Source organism: Mobula hypostoma, chromosome 8, assembly GCF_963921235.1.
Source record: "Mobula hypostoma chromosome 8, sMobHyp1.1, whole genome shotgun sequence".
In the NCBI taxonomy this organism is placed as follows: domain Eukaryota; kingdom Metazoa; phylum Chordata; class Chondrichthyes; order Myliobatiformes; family Myliobatidae; genus Mobula; species Mobula hypostoma.
In genome coordinates this window covers 108,084,797-108,101,220 of record NC_086104.1, presented here as the reverse complement: position 1 = coordinate 108,101,220, position 16,424 = coordinate 108,084,797, and the positions used below count along the sequence as shown (strand labels likewise).

The following is a 16,424-nucleotide window of genomic DNA, read 5'->3' as shown; positions in this document are numbered from 1 at the left end:
TCAATTCCATGCTGACCAACATCCACATCCAAACTTGCCCCATTTGCCAGTGTCTAGCCCACATCCTTCTAGACCTTTCCTGTCTGTGTATCTGTCCAAGGGTACGTGTTGTTATATGTTCTAGCGCACCCATCTCAACCATTCCCTCCAGCACCGCATTCCACATATCCATCACCCTTTGCCCCTCAGATCTCACCCTAAATCTATCCCTTGAGTTTTTGACGTCCTTTCTCTGGAAAAAATAAAGATTGGGTACATTTACCCTGTCTATGCCCCTCATAATTTTATACACCTGTACAAGATCATCGGTTCCTCAGGTTGTCATACTCTATGAGTGTGGATAAGCTCCCACGACCTACAAAGTGCTCCAAATGGTGTGCATCTCTAGCAGCCTCTGACAACCAAGTCCAACCTTGGTCTAGGCCCGGTGGAACTGTTTCTACTGACGAGAAAAGGGGCAAAGGCTGATTTTAAACCTCCGCTGCCTTGCGGCCATACCCACCCCGAGGAAGGAATCCAGAGCCGGGGTCCCTAAGGCAGTCTGATGTTGTTTACAACCTCTGCGATGGCGCTGGTGCCAGACTGTATCGGCCTTTGGCCTTCCCTTGGACTACATCAGTGATGTGGAGGGGGAACCCGCTGCATGGGCAACACCAGATTCTTCAGATCTTCCCACCCGGGTTTACGTCCTGGAGAGGACACAGTCCACCAGAGGCGCAAACCCGTGATCCCCTGGGATCATCTCAACCATTCCTTGCCCTACCCTACCCAACTGCTCCCGAAAACTCGAGTCAATCTCCTCTGCACTCTTTCCAGCTTAATGAAGCCTTTCCTAATACCAGGGTGGCCTAAACTGGAAACGGTGGCTTCGTCAACGTCTTGTACAACTGCAGGATAGCGTCATAACTCCTGTAGTCAACACCCTGACTGATGTAGACTGGCGCTGGCAGTCTGCCCTAGGTGCCACTAGAGTGAAGGCATTTCTCACCATTGTCAATCTGAATCCCCTGGCCCAGGATCCAGTGAAACACCCTATCTGGGACATCTTCCCTGTCCGTTCCTCACCCCGGTTACCCCCAGGGCGTTCCTTGTTGAGAAGCAGAGCTGCTCGGGTGGGAGAAACAGTCCTTCCCTAGGGTAACAATGTCCTAAACCCCAGCTCAATGGTGTTGCCACACTGCACCTACCGCTGTGGGAGCAGCCGATCGGATGTCAGGTAGCCGGCCTTGTGCGATTCCAAGTTGAAGTCTCCGAACTTTGCCTGCACGGCGTAGGAGGCGAGGAGCACGGCTGTCTCGGGAGGACAGTAGACCTCATCAGAAAGAATGTTTTCCTTCACCTGAAGGAAGAAGAGCTTCTGAGTGATCTCCTGGATCAGCTCCTCAGACACGTCCTCAGGGAAGAACTTGATGCGGAACTTGAACTGGACCGGACTCTCCTTCTTTAAGTCTTGCTGGGATACCTGGCAGAGAAACACCCCAGTCATGTAACGGCTGTACAACATTCCTTTAACCAGAAGCTAAACTTTTCCACAGAGGATCAACTCCCCTCTGGATTAACTAATCCCATGTTAAACAAGACAAATGCAAGATTAAAATGTACCAGCATAATGGCCCAACTTTTGTTACCAGTTAATCGTTAGCTCAGTTTTCTGGAATTCGACCAACTCTCAGCCCATAAAAATCCCACGTAACCCCAAGCCCGACGGGACAGAGTTTGGACCAGAAGCCACGTGAACAGTGAGTGAGGAGGTGATACCGGTGGTTGGGAAGAGAGTGAATTTGTGAGAAATAACTGCATCCCTACTCCCCTCCCCTATCTATCACCTCCTCAGTCCACCAATCACCTCAGAATCCTTTCTCGACACTCCCTCTCCTATCCGAGTCCTGATATGGGGCTTGGACCTGAAACATTGACAAATTGCTCCCCTCCCCCCACCCCATAGATGCAGCTCAACCCACCAAGTTCCTCCAGCAGATTGTTTATTGCCCTTTCTGGATGTTTCCACTTTGCTGATTAATCTTCTCGCTGAACTCCAGCCCACACGGTCAAACAGCAGGCAAACAGCACTGGATAACCTTTCGGTGCGTCTCGCCTCATTGGCAAAGATTGGGCTTTAGCTCCCTCTGATCACCTCAGAACTGCTGCATCTCTGTCACAAGTGGGAGGTCTGCTGTTTCCCTTAAAAGGTGTCCAATCAGATTGCTCCTCACTTGAGTGAGAACTTCTTCAGGGGGTGGTGAGAGGGTGGAATGAGCTGCCAGAGGAACTGGTGGATGTGGGTTCAATTGTAACGTTTAAGAGAAATTTGGATAGGCACATGGATGTGAAGAGTATGGAGGGCCATGGTCAGGGCGCAGGTCGATGGAACTTGGCAGAATAATAATTTGGCATGGACTAGATGGGCTGAAGGGCCTGTTTCTGTGTAGTGCTCAATGAAGGCTGACCTTCATGCTGTTGGATTCAGTTTCAAAGAGAGAGGAACAATAGCTTTCTGTTTTCTGCTTTCCAAACTACGTGCTGTACCTGCATCCCACACATCCGAGCCCGTTCCCTCAGCATCTCAGAACTCTGCAGCCCCTCACCACTGATCACCTGCTTCATGCTCCAGCCAGACTGCACCATTTTGTATCAAACACCACAGCGCCAGGGCACAGCTGGGAGGGATGGTGCCTCACACCTCCAGTCGTCCATATTCCCTCCTGACCTCTGGTGCTCTCTGTGTGGAGTTTGCATGCTCTCCCTGGGACTGTGTGCTCCCTTCTCCTCCCAGATCCCAAGGACCACTGGCAAGTCAATTACCCCTCAGTGTGGGTGACCAGCAGAATCAGAGAGGAATTGGAGGTGCTTGTAAGAGGGAGAATCCTTGCTGGGAAGGAAGGAGGGAGGAATGGGACTGACAGGAATTCCTGCTGTATGCGAGTGTGGTCCCAGTGGCCAGCAGGGGTACAGCTTCAGTGCACCAGTTCAACCCTGACGACTGGTGCTCTCTGTGTGGAGTTTGCAGGCTCTCCCTACGACTGTGTGAGTTTCCTTTGGATGGTCTGGTCCCCACCCACTCCATATCCCAAAGACACGCGAGTCAGTAGTCCTGACGAAGGGTCTTGGCCTGAAACGTCGACTGCACCTCTTCCTAGAGATGCTGCCTGGCCTGCTGCGTTCACCAGCGACTTTTATGTGTGTTGCGAGTCAGTAGGTTAACTGGCCACTAGGAATTCCCCCTATCTCCAAGAGGACCACAACATCGTCGTAGTTTGGTGGCTTGTGAGCCTCAATGACCCAGAAAGCTGAGCTGGCTGGAGTCAGGGCTTTATGCTTTGGTTCTTGGTAGGGTCACCTGTGCCAAACAGGTCAAAGGGTAGAGGCCAGACTAAGAGTGGTCAACCGGTCCTCCAGGTTCGGGGGTTCAGCTCAGGGCTAACAACCCCGACTGGTGAAACAAAATGGTTACAGAAACAGCAATAAAGAATTCTTGTACATTGGAGAGCAATGGTATTCCTGAGTCTCCACCCGGGACTTGAGTGACTGATAGTGGTGAAAAGCGATGGAGGAAACCCTGCGTCAGCAGACCTTCACTGCTGCCCTAAACTCCAACGGCGTAATGGGCAGTAACTCACGAACTCAATTGCCCCTAGTGTGCGGGTGACTGGTGGAATCTGGGGCGGGGGTGGAGCTAGTGAGGACATGGGGGAGAAAACAACAGATTACAGGGACCAAAGTGGGAGAATGAGATTAATGGGATTGTTCTAAGAGCTAGTAATAAAGGGCTGGATCTGTCTTTGGCTACAACCCAGACTCTTTTGAATTAGTAGTGGAGAGGAGGCCACTAAACAAACTGTTATCCATTATGGACAATCTGGCACATTCTCTCCATGACCGACGGAATAAGCAGCAGATTACCCTTTCAAACAGAATCATTCAGCTCCACTGTCGCAAGAATCGTTACAGAAAAACTGTCCTACCAAATGCAATAAGCATATACAACAGTTCATCTCTGTACAACAGGATACACATCATCGTACAATAGTCTATGTTTTAGTATTTTGTACATTATTATTGCACAATATTGAACACTGGTACATTATTATTGGGTATACTATTATCCTGTGTTTAATTATTAGTTAAGTCTGCACACTCCTAAGTGTGTTTTTAAATGTTGCTGCTGTAACAAAAGAATTTACCACTTGGAATAAATAATTATTATTACTATTATTAATATAGGTTTGATAGGCTCTTACCAGATCATAGACAGACATCAGTTTCCTGTGTGTCAGTCAACCCCCTGTGCACTCCTGCCCCCACCCGAGCACTGTGTGGGTCCCGGGCTCTCCCGTGCAGGAGTCAACGGGCTGAAATTGGAATCTGGCGGGGCAGGTGGGTTTCCTGCGACAGCAGCTCATGACCGTGGGGCTGCCCCAGAAAGCGTGCTGCGATGGAGGGATGTAACACGACCTACAGCAGGACAGGAGGCACGAGGCTGGTGCAGAGGAATGAGGTGTGGGCGAGGTAGGGAACGTGAAGGAGGGAGAGAGCACAGAGAACCCAGCACGAGGAAGGAAGGCAGCAAGCCCAGAGCGAGTGGGCTCCTACAGTCTCCGAATCCAGCAAGAACTGGGCTGCAGCTCAAGGAAGAGAAAGCATTGCTCAGTCTGGGAACTTAGTCCGAGGAATGAAGCGGGGACCGGCACACATCAGGTTGACAGCACTGGCAGAAACAACCCGCAAAGCAGCCCTGAGGTTCACCAGAAAAACGGGACAGGACAAAGAATAATTCACATCAATAAATGTCCGTGGGGGATGAACAACTTCAGACAGTGAAAAGCAATCCAGAGCAGGCACTCCCTGGAAGGGGACTCCCAGGTACCACTGGTGCAGGATGAAAGCGTTCACAAAACAACAAAGCACTGAGCCGAGATCAGAGCAAACTCTACACCTTCAACAGGTATCAAGTGAGAAAGGGAGAAGAGTAAAGCAACAGACCCGTGGAGGCCAACAGGAGGCACAGGTATGGGAGGTGCTTTTTACTTGTCCTACTTCACTGCTGTCACTGTGACTGTGGAGGAGGCAGTTCGTGGAAATGAAAAACAGACTTAGGTGACAAATCAGAAACACAAGCAAGTCTGCAGATGCTGGAAACCCAGAGCAACACACTCAAAATGCTGGAGGAGCTCAGCTGATCAGGCAGCAACTGTGGAAATGAATGAACAATCGATATTTCAGGTCGAGTCTCTCCTGGAAGGGAAGGGTGAAGGTGACAGAATAAAAAGGTGAGGGGAGGGGTGGGAGGCTAGCTGGAAGGTGACAGGGGAAGCCAGGTGGGTGAGAAAGGTCAAGGGCTGGAGAAGAAAGAATCTGATAGGGGAGAAGAGTGTACCATAGGAGAAAAGGAAGGAAGAAGGGACCCGGGGAAGGTGATAGGTAGGTGAGAAGAAGTAAAAGGTCAGAGTGGAGGACAGAGGAAGAGAGGGTGGGGGGGGGGAGAGAGCTGTTTATTGGAAGGTCACCCAGACAGAATACAAGGTGCTCCTCCTCCATCCTCATCTCAGGTGGCGGCTGTCAAACCGGAAAAGCAGGGGACGCCATCTACCTCATACAGTATGGACACAGACCATTCAGCCAACCGATGGGCCAGGCGATTCAACGAGAGAGATGGAGGGAGCAAACTGCAGCCTTTGGTTTGTGAGGTGCCAATGAGCTGGGTGTCTGAGAACAAGGACACCACACCCTTGTTTACAAAAAGGGAGCGGACTGAAAGCAGAAACCTTGCCAGCCAGTGACGGACTTTCATCCGGAGCAGGGCAACTGGTACCTAAAGCAGGCAACAATGGATGAACATCAGGATGTTTATCAAAGGTGCTTCGTGTTTGACTGACTTGACTGGGTTCTTTGGTGGTTGTGCGACCAATGTGTTCTCTCAAAGGGCTGCTTGACAAACTACCACACAATAAGTTTGTAAGTTGGTGCTCCAGATTCCAGTAGCTGCAGTTTTCAGACTGGTAACATCAGCTGGGAGCAGGGATTGACTCAAGGCTTAGGCTTCCCCACAACATGGCAGGATGTTCAACAGCAATTAAGATCATGACTACTTCCAAAGTGTAACCAGCCCTGTAATGTTGGATTTACAGCTACTAACTTGTACAGGGTGAGCACCCTCACATCTATGAAAAAAATGACCGGCTCATCCAAAATGCAACCTCCTATACCTAAAAAAGTGGCTACTGAGTGTATGTTCGTGGTCTTCTGCTGCTGTAGCCCATCCGCTTCAAGTTCTGATGTGTTGTGCATTCAGAGATGCTCTTCTGCAAACCACTGTTGTAACACGTGGTTATTTGAGTTACTGTCACCTTCTTGTCAGCTTGAACCAGTCTGGCCATTCTCCTCCGACCTCTCTCATTTACAAGGCTTTTTCACCCACAGAACTGCTGCTCACTGGATGTTTTTCAGTTTTTCCCACCGTTCTCTGTAAACTCTTGAGACTGTTGTGCATGAAAATCCCAGGAGATCAGCAGTTTCTGAGATGCTCTAACCACCCCGTCTGGCACCAATAATCAATCCACAGTCAAAGTCACTTAGATGATATTTGTTCCCCATTCTGATGTTTGGTCTGAACAACCTCTTGACCATGTCGGCATGCTTTCATGTATTGAGTTGCTGCCATATGATTGGCTGATTAGATATTTGCAGTAACGAGCAGGTGCACCTGATAAAGCAGCCACTGAGTGTAGAGATAACATAGAGGGCTGGACTTTGGCCAAGATACTAGGCCAAATTCTGGAGGAATTTTCCTTTCAGTTGCAGGGAGAACAGTGAGGGCAAGACCTCACGCACAAGACAACTGTCCTGCTTCTCTTAGTGAGTGGCTTTGAAGTCCACTTTGGGCAGGCAGCCAGAGTTCTCAGATATGTCTGATGATGCAGAGGAGTGGACCTGAAGGAATGGTGTTGAGAAAGCCAGTGAGAAAAAAGACATGGGATCCCTTCTGCTTATGGACGGACTACACAAGGGGGGATATTATGCAAAGGCATCAACAAGTATTAATTTGCTCTGAGTTGAACAGATGTCAAAACATCGGAGGGAGAGAAGGTACTTATTAGGACGGTCCTGCGACCAAGTACATAAAGAGACTGGGAAAGTTGTGGCTGTACAAGGATTTAATGGAGGGCTCAGAAGCAATGGATTTTGATGGGAATTACAAAAGGATTTTATTAGTGCCGTCTAATGAAGCCGGGAAAATAAGGAGGGGAAGAAACGTTACACGTGCAGACCGGAAAATAGGATTCCATCCTTTCAAATCTTCCAAATGCAAATCAGATCAGCAGTGGAAGAAGAAAGGAGGTTACGTATCGCATCAATCACAGAGATGACATGGATAGCAGAAGCAGTGGGATTCTCCCTCACGCACAGCAGTGGCCTGACATGGCCATGTACCTTTCTCACACTTCACTGGAACGCACCCAGAATGCTATTGAGGAAACGCAGACAAAACAGCTTCTGCTGCCCGCTTTCATTCATAAAAACCTGGACAAACGACTGCTGAAATGATGGGGACCATTTGAGTCGACTGGACATCTCCAATGTCAATGCACATACCTTCTTTTCGAGCTTCAGCCAGTTCAGATACCCCTTGTTGTCAGTGTACTGGAGTCCAAAATACCAGACCTCTCGCAGCCCAACCGTTTTCACCACCTGCGGAATAAACAGACCAGTTCTCACAGTAAACTGACAGGACTACATGGGCACCCACAGAATTCCTCTCGATCCGCAAGTGATTTGGGAAGTGACAGGAAGCTGGAGACGAGTCAGTGGAAGATGGCAGAAGCCAGCTTCTCGACCAGGGATTGATGAGAACGCTCGGTGGATGACGGGACAGCAGGGCCTTTGCAAACTGCAATTAGCTGACAGAAACTAAACGAACAAAACTCCATAAAAAGGAAGCACTTGAGCACTGATGAGCAAGCAAAAGTCATAACCAACAAGCGAGCAGTGACAGCCTGTTATTGCAGGTCCTCTATCAACACGTCAGGTTGTCAAGGTAGTGTTGCCTGTAAACCAGCTCCCTGTCAGTTCAGAACTTGACTCTCCCCTTTAAGTGTTGAGGAAGACATTTGTAATAAATCCCATTAAGGTTTTACCAGAACTTTCTCAAAAACTGGTTATTTTTGTCTAAGGCTCTTCTGTAAGTTCTAAATTGCAACCAAGTGTCTCCCCAGTAGTAAAATTTGGGATGTAGTTATTGCTGACAGGACCAGGCTACATTCCTAATTGATGATAAGAAGGTAGAGGCGAGCATTCTACGTTAGCGTGATGCTACCACAGCTCAGGCTGTTCCGGAGTTCAATTCCCGCCACGGTCTGAAGGAGCTTGTGCATTTTCCCCATGACCGTGTGGGTCTCCTCCGGGTGTTCCGGTTTCCTCCGCATGCTGGTAGGTTAATTGGTCAGTGTGAACTGTCCTGTGACTGGGCTAGTGAGTCACTGGGTGGCGTGACCCTTTGGGCCCAAAGTGCCTGTTCTGCATGGGTCTCGAAATAAAACAGAAGTAAATTGCTTCCCATGCAACCTTCATTAAACGAAAGGGAATTCAGATGTTCAAATCTAGAACAATGGCAATTAGTCTGAAAAGCTGTTGATCAAACACCAGACAATAACGCAGCTACCAGATGGGACAAGCCCTCTATAAAATATACAACTCAGGCATATACAACATAGGAAGAGGGAGCGGAGGAGTAAATTTAAAAAAAAATAGACACAGGAGACTTCAAACGCTGGAACCTGGAGCTAAAACTGCTGACAGAACTTCATGGGTCGAGCAGCATTTGCAGGGGTAGGCTGGTGGTGAAAGGAATTGTCGACGTTTCGGGCACTGGTGCAAGGTTTCGAATGAAATACCAACAATCCCTCCGCCCCCACGGATGTTGCTTGACTCGCTGAGTTTGTCTGGCGGCTCATACTTGTAGCTTTAGCACACTAAGTGTTTGATACAAGAGAGCTGGTCTACACAGGTGGCGCAAATTTAGGTCTTGTACTTATGTACACATGATGTACAAGCAGATTTCTGTTGGCTGTTTGTTAGTTTATTATCAGGGAAAAAAAACACATTACACTTACCCCATCCGAAACATTACGTCATCCTCTCCTCCCAGACACGCAAAGCCTTGTTTATTTCCAACAGTCTCCTTTCTCGTCATAGAGTCATAGAAAAAGTGCACACGCAAACAGGCCCTTTGGCCCATCTAGTCTGTGCCAAACCATTTAAACCACCTACTCCCATCGATCTGCACCGACCATAGCTCTCCATCCCCCTACCATTTACTCCAACTATACTCCTCATAATTTTGTATGCCTCTATTCAATCTCTTCTCAATCTTCTACATTTCAAGAAATAAATTCCTAACCTATTCGATCTTTCCTTATAACTCAGGTCCTCCAGACCCAGCAACATCCTTGTAAATTTTCTCTGGACTCTTTCAACCTCATTTACATCTTCCCTGTAGGTAGGTGACCAAAACTGCACATAATACTCCAAATTAGACCTCACCAATGTCTTATACAACTTTAACGTAACATCCCATTTTCTGCACTCAATACTTTGATGAATGAAGGCCATTGTGCCAAAAGATTTCTTTACAACCCTCTCAACTGTGACGCCACTTTCAATCAATTATGGACCTGTGTTCCCAGACCTCGTACATCTAGTCCAGTTGTAGACCTGTGCTCAGAGGGACAGTCCTCTGGTTTGGATCGCTCTCTGTGACAGCCAGAGTCAGGGAACACTGTCCCAGTAAGGGGGAGATTTATATTTGGCTTCACAACAACCGGACCTAATGAAATCAAACGGGAAAATGCTGGAAACACTTGGGAGATCAGCCAGCATCTATGGAGAGAGTCAACACCTCAGACCATCCACCAAAATACTACATCAACACTACCCGCTCGGTGCGATTTGATTGGGCGGGTGGGTGGGGTGTGAGAAAATGAGATCTGCTCAATCCTCTCTCTCAGATGCCTCAGCCCCAACTTGTACATGACAGATCACCAGGGATATCCAATCAAAGCCATAAACTGTGTTGGGCAAAGGTTACCTTCAGTGAGTGAGGTAAACAACCCGCCTGGCCTGACACACGCAGTAATTTGTTCAGCAGAACGATATCGCCCCACACACAGACAGGGACCTATCCAAACCACAGGGCTGCCCCACCCCTACTAAATCACAACATAATATCATCAGAAGGGAGAATTCCACCGATAAACATTGCTGGCATCTTGATGTTTATCATTTCCAGTTTAATAAAGTATAAAACAAATTAATTGAAGGTTAGCCGTTGCCAAAATGTGGCCGAGTAACGAACTAAGTTAATCAGAATGGAAGCAGAGTGACTGAGGTCAGATTTACAACGCTGGGAGACAGCCACCCCTTATTGTTTCCTTTGAGGGGCAGATTCTAACAACACCTGCCATTTTCTCAGACACTCCGATCTAGCCTTGGACTTCACCCATCTTTTATTGCAATCCATTCCCACCGTGAGCTGCCTCCTTTGGCAGTAACAAAAGGGAGGCTGCCTTCCGCCGACACAAATGGTGGGACTGACATCTACCTTCATCAGAAAACAGCACCAGCCCTCACCGCTGTGGTGAGGCCACCACTTACAGACACATTCTGCATACTTTGAGTGGGCAGAAAAAAACTTGTCAGCAGTTACCCCTGGCAACTCTGGGCTTATAGGGGTTGGGAAGGATATGTGGAGTGAGAACCTTGTTCTGTTTACAATCCCCCAGCTTGGAACTTTTCCAAGTGAGATCAGGACCTGAATCCCTTCGTAACTAAGACTGCTTCAGCCAGCGTCTTTCTCACAATTACACAGGCAAGGAGACAGACAAGGTCTATTATCTGGGGACACTGTGTGATTATAAAACCGAGCAGCAAACTCATACACACAGCACTGCAATGCCTTTCATTAATTTCAGGTCCAATTAGTGTTTCAATTACATGAAAAAAAAATCAGCCAAGCCTTTGGAGATAACGATTCAGCACTGAGTGTCTGCCCAGCAGTAACAGGCAGATTTTCTGGCATCTGGTGAAGCACGTAAACGTGCCCGTGGTTGAGCAGACACCAGTTCAAGCCACTGGCAGTGCACTTGGGCAATGTGGCTGTGCCAGAGGCTGCTGGGTGATGACACAAGGCCAGCGCCTCACCATCAACACAGGGTAAACTGCTCAGAGGGGATCGTCCCCTCCCAAAGCCCAAATACCACAGAAGCAGGAGCAGGACCTTTGGCTCACCATGTAGAGCTGAACTCTTAAAGTTAGTAACTAAACACCTAACTGAATTAATCCTTCCTGGCTGCACAATGTTCCTCCATTCTCCATGTATTCACGCGCCTATCTAAGAATAAATGAGATGCCTCTATTATACTTGCCTCCACCACAATGATCCCTTGTAGTGCATTCACCACTGTGTTAAAAAAAAGTTTGCCCCACACATCCCCTCTGAACTTACTCCCTCTACTTTAAATGCAAGCCCTATTGTATTTGGCATCTTGACTCTGGGAAAAACATACCAGATGACCGTTTATGCCCCTCAAGATTTTATAGACTTCCATCAGGTCTCCCCTCAACCCTCTGCCACTCCAGAGAAAAGAACCCAAGCTTGTCCAACACCTTATGACACGCGCCGTCTAATTCGGGCAGCTTCCTGGTAAACGTCTTCTGCACCCTCCGCAAGGGCTCCACAACCTTCCTATAATGGGCAACCAGCGCTGTATGCAATACTCCAGATGGGGTTCCTCGTGAAAGAAAGGTGTCCTGCCAAAGGGTCTCGGCCCAAAACGTCGACTGTACTCTTTTCCATAGATGCTGCCTGGCCTGCTGAGTTCCTGCAGCATTTTGTGTGTGTTGCTTGGATTTCCAGCATCTGCAGATTTTCTCGTTTATAAGAAAGGATGTGCTGACTTTGGAGAGGGTTTGGAGGAGGCTCAGGAGAATGATTCTGGGTACAAAGGGCATCACATGAGCAGCAACTGAAAGCTCTGGCTCTGTACTCACTGCAATTTAGGAGGATGAGGGAGGATCTCGTTGAAACTTACTGAATGTTGAAAGGCCTGGATGGAGTGGATGTGAAGATTTTGTTTCCTTTGGTGGGGGAGTCTAGGTCCAGAGGGCACAGCCTCAGAATAATGGAGTGTCCATTTAGAAGAGCGATGAGGAGGGATTTCTTTAGCCAGAGGGTGGTGAATCTGTGGAATTTAATGCCACAAGTGGCCGTGGGGGCCAGGTCACTGGGTGCCTTTAAGGTTGACAGGTTCTTGATGAGTCAGGGCATGGAAGGTTACGGGGAGACGGTAGAAGAATGGGGTTGAGTGGGAAATGGTAGAGAAGACACAATGGGCTGAATGGCCTCATTCTGCTCCTATGTCTCATGTGCTCCTGATACAGTTGCTGTACAATTTCCTGATTCTTGAACACAATGCTTTGACCAATAGAGGAACGCATGCCAAACACCTTACTTGCCAACCTATGAACTGGTGTAGCTATTTCAGGGAACTATGGACTTTGGAGCCCAAGATCCCTCTGCTCATCATTCACTGTGAAAGGTCCTGCCATTGACAGTGTACTGTCTCTTTACACTTGATCTCAAAGTCCAACATACTTGGCCAGCTAAATATCCTGCAGCAATTCAATTCTACTTCTTTATACAGTCTTCAATTTAAAAAAACCTGAGGCAAGCACTTGTCCCTTGTGTTAAGTACTTCCAAAGCTAATATTGATTATGCGAATAAGAACACAGAGACTATTGTAAATACATTCCACCATATGGTTACACCTGGCACAATACAATAAGTTTGCAGACTATTATTTCCAAAAACTCTTGCTCACTTCCCCCTCCCCAGAACACTGCTTGCTACTTGGCCTCTGACACACTTTTGTTTCAATTTAAGTTCACCACCTTCACTTTCCACTTCATGTTGAACTGCAAATTGCTGCCCGTCTCCCCACGGGACGGGAAATCCCCAACAGGACCTAAAGTGTCACTCCCAAAGCACAAAACGTTCCCAATGGGATATCGGTGGCACGCGCTGAGCTGGGGACCCACCTGGTCAAAGAGCTGCTTGCCAGTGGTGTTGGGCTGGATGGCAAATTCCAGTTCTGCATCCATGGTCGTAACACGGACATTGATCTGAAAGCAACAGAGACAGGGGGTGAGATGAATGACACGAAGGTCTCCGCCGCAACTGAAACTGACAGTGCCTTTGCTCACCTGACCTCCGGAGATCAAATCAAAATAACAAAATTAAAAAACAGCAGATGCTGGAAATCTGAAATAAAAACAGAGTGCTCAGCAGGTCAGGCAGCATCTGTGGAGAGAGGGACAGATTTAATGCTTTAGGTCAGAACCCTTCCATCAGGACTGGGGAACAGAGAAGGACAGGAAGGAATGCTGAGGATAAAAAGGGAGCGGGCAGGGTCAAGGCAGGACAGCTGTGGTGATAAACTGTGACGAAGCCACTTCATCAATGGCTATTCGAAAGCAAACAAGCAACGGGTCAGAGCTGCAGGAAAAATCCACGGGACAGGTATGTTAGTGGAGCGAACCAGTCAGTTCTCATACAGAAACAGGTATTCTGGACCCTGTGAGGCCAAGTGAAACACTATCTGTGTTTGTCTTCATTGCTGACAAAACCTATTCTCTGGATGTAACCAGCTCCGAAAAGCATCAACTTCCCACCTTCCTGATCCGATACAGCAGCATGTTAGTTTCAAGCCTTAGTTTTCAAGTGCCACACCTAAATAAAGCAGCCATCTACGTAGCAGCTCTTGCTGGTAGCAGATCACCTTAGTGGTGAAAGAGTGCAGAACCCTGAGATGAGAGTCCAAGTGCAGGATTCACTGAAGGCTGGTACGTAGGATCAGTGAGTGGGAGAGCTGGCACAGTGTTATTGCTGAAGACACAACCAGGCTGGAATCTGGGGCTCCAAAGGAACTCATCGGGTCGAGCAGTGTCTGTGGGGACAAAGAAATTCTTGACATTTCAGGCTGAAACCCTGCATTGTTTACTGCCAGAGGAATTGAACACAGAATTAGGGAGATTATGCTTACTAATGTAATTGGTTGGGCAGAGCATTGTGGGCCGGGTGGCCTGTTCCTGTTCTATGTTTCAGTTATACAGGTCGTTAGTGAGACCATATCCTGAGCACTGTGCAGGAGGTTGGTGTAACATGAAGGGTTAGTTTACTTGCCGATCGAATGCCACTTCTGCTGGGCCTGTTATCAATTGGCCCGTTCGAAGGATGCAGCGGCTCTTTCCCATGGGTTGCCGCGTTGCCACGGCATTGGTGACCAGTCTCAGGTGCCTCAGCGGCTTTCCTTGATCTCCAGGCGCTCAACTTCACACTGAGGTCACGACCAGTGCTGGAGAACCATTGGGAAAGGGCAGTCCACGTGCACTCTTTGCTAACTGTCTGTTTGCTGAATGCTTAATTTTGTAGCTGCGCAACTTGGGGAGACTAAATGAGGTACCTGTTGTGTTTGAAGTGTTCAGTATCGTAGTTTGTGTCACTGAGGGCAGCTTAGCCATTTGGTTGAATGTTTTACTGTTTGTAAATCAACGGTTAATCAGTGTCTCCTGCCTCACTTAACAAACTCCTGAACCTGCTTCCTGGTAACAGTTGGTCTCCTTATTTAAGGAAGGATGTTGATACATGAGAAAGAGTTCAAAGGTTTACCTAATACCTGGGATGGACAGGTTATTTTATGATTGAAGAGTGGGGAGGCTCAACTTTGCTGCTGGAGTTTAGTACAATGAGAGGGGACAAATGAAGTATATTGGGGAGGGTAGCTCACAGAATCAGAGGTCACTGGTAGCAATGTAAGGGGTTAAGACAGATAGCAAGTCCTTGGAATTCTCTTCCTCAAGGACCAGAGAATGAATGGCGAATGACCAGAGTGGAATGCTTTTGTGGCAGGGACAGATAAATAGCCTTTAAAAGGCGATGCCTCGAAAAGGGGGCATCCAGCATGAAGGACCCCCATCACCCAGGACATGCCCTCTTCTCCTTGCTACCATCAGGGAGGAGACACAGGAGCCTGAAGGCACACACACAATTCAGCAACAGCTCCTTCCTCTCTGCCAGCAGATCTCTGAATGGACACTGAACCCATGAAGAATGCCTCACTACTTTTTTCCCCCTCTTTTTGCGCTACTTTTTAATTTAACACACACACACACACACAATGCTGGAGGAACTCAGCAGGCCAGGCAGCATCAATGGAAAAGAGTACAGTTGACATCTCGGTCCAAGCAGGACTGATTTTGATTGCCACAGGATAGACATGAGTGTGGAATTCAGGCTAAAGTGCGATCTGCAGTATGGCTGTTAAACGGTGAAGCAGGTTTCCGTTCCTCTCAGGGCGCTTGTCCAGATAATCTATCCAGAGGTAGGTGTTGGCGAGGGTAGGCATAAGAGGGCTGGGCAAACAAAAGTTTCAGCCCCTTGGATCAGCGAGATCCCTTCAGAGGCAGGGGTGACCTCTACAAGACAAGAGTTGTCAGTGGGGTGCAGTGGTACCGATTTCCTAGCAGGGAGATTTTTCAAAGCTACCTGGGAGGGTTTAAAATGAGCCTGGCAGGAACCAAATAAGACTAAATGGACACTGTGTATGTAGGAGAGATTTTTTTTTGCGGGGGGGGAGGATTTTGCTTTACTTTTTAGCTGGTTTGGCATGACATTGTCGGCCAAAGAGCCTGCTCCTGTAACGTATTGTTCTATGTTCGATCAGATGAGAAAGTTGAAGCAGACGTGCAGAGTAACACTGCAAGATAGACAGGGGTAGGAGGGAGCACATGGACGGTCTGCAAGGCTAAAGTGCATTTATCTTAATTCAAATCAAAACCTCACAAGTAAGGCAGATGAATTCAGAGCATGGATTCAGCACTCGGGATTGTGATATTATACATTACGGAAATGGGGTTGAGGGATGGACATGACTGGCAGCTTGATGTTCTCGGCTATCAATGCTTCCAGTCCATCACGGACAAAGCTCGCCCCACCACTGAGCACGTTTACAAGAAGTGTCCATCATCAAGGGCTCCCAACACCGAGGCCATGTTCTCCTCTTCAGGCAGTAGGCACAGGTCCCACACTAGCAGGTTCAGGAACAGTTATTACCCTTCATCCACCAGGCTCTCAACTCTGAACTGATTTCACAAGCAACAAACTCACTTTCAGGGACTCTACAACTGATGTTCTCAGTATTATTTATTTTATTTTTAGTTGTACAATCTGTCATCTTTTTCACACTGAGCGTTTGTCAGCCTTTATGTATAGTTTTTCATAAATTCTACCACATTTCTTCATCTTCCAGTAAATGCCTGCAAGCAAATAAATCTCAAGGCAGTGTACAGAAACCGACATCTGCTTTGATAATAA

General features: G+C 47.9%; 1 protein-coding gene across 1 annotated transcript in view; it reads right to left on the bottom strand.

Moving 5' to 3' along the window:
- LOC134350825 (ezrin-like) overlaps window positions 1–16,424 on the bottom strand; it is a 97,450-nt gene that overhangs the window by 39,738 nt on the left and 41,288 nt on the right. The window contains exons 2-4 of the mRNA XM_063056578.1: window positions 13,091–13,174; window positions 7,591–7,686; window positions 1,188–1,462 (exon numbers count right to left, since the gene is read on the bottom strand). Coding sequence (XP_062912648.1) covers window positions 1,188–1,462; window positions 7,591–7,686; window positions 13,091–13,174 — 455 coding nt within the window. The remainder of the gene's footprint in view (window positions 1–1,187; window positions 1,463–7,590; window positions 7,687–13,090; window positions 13,175–16,424) is intronic.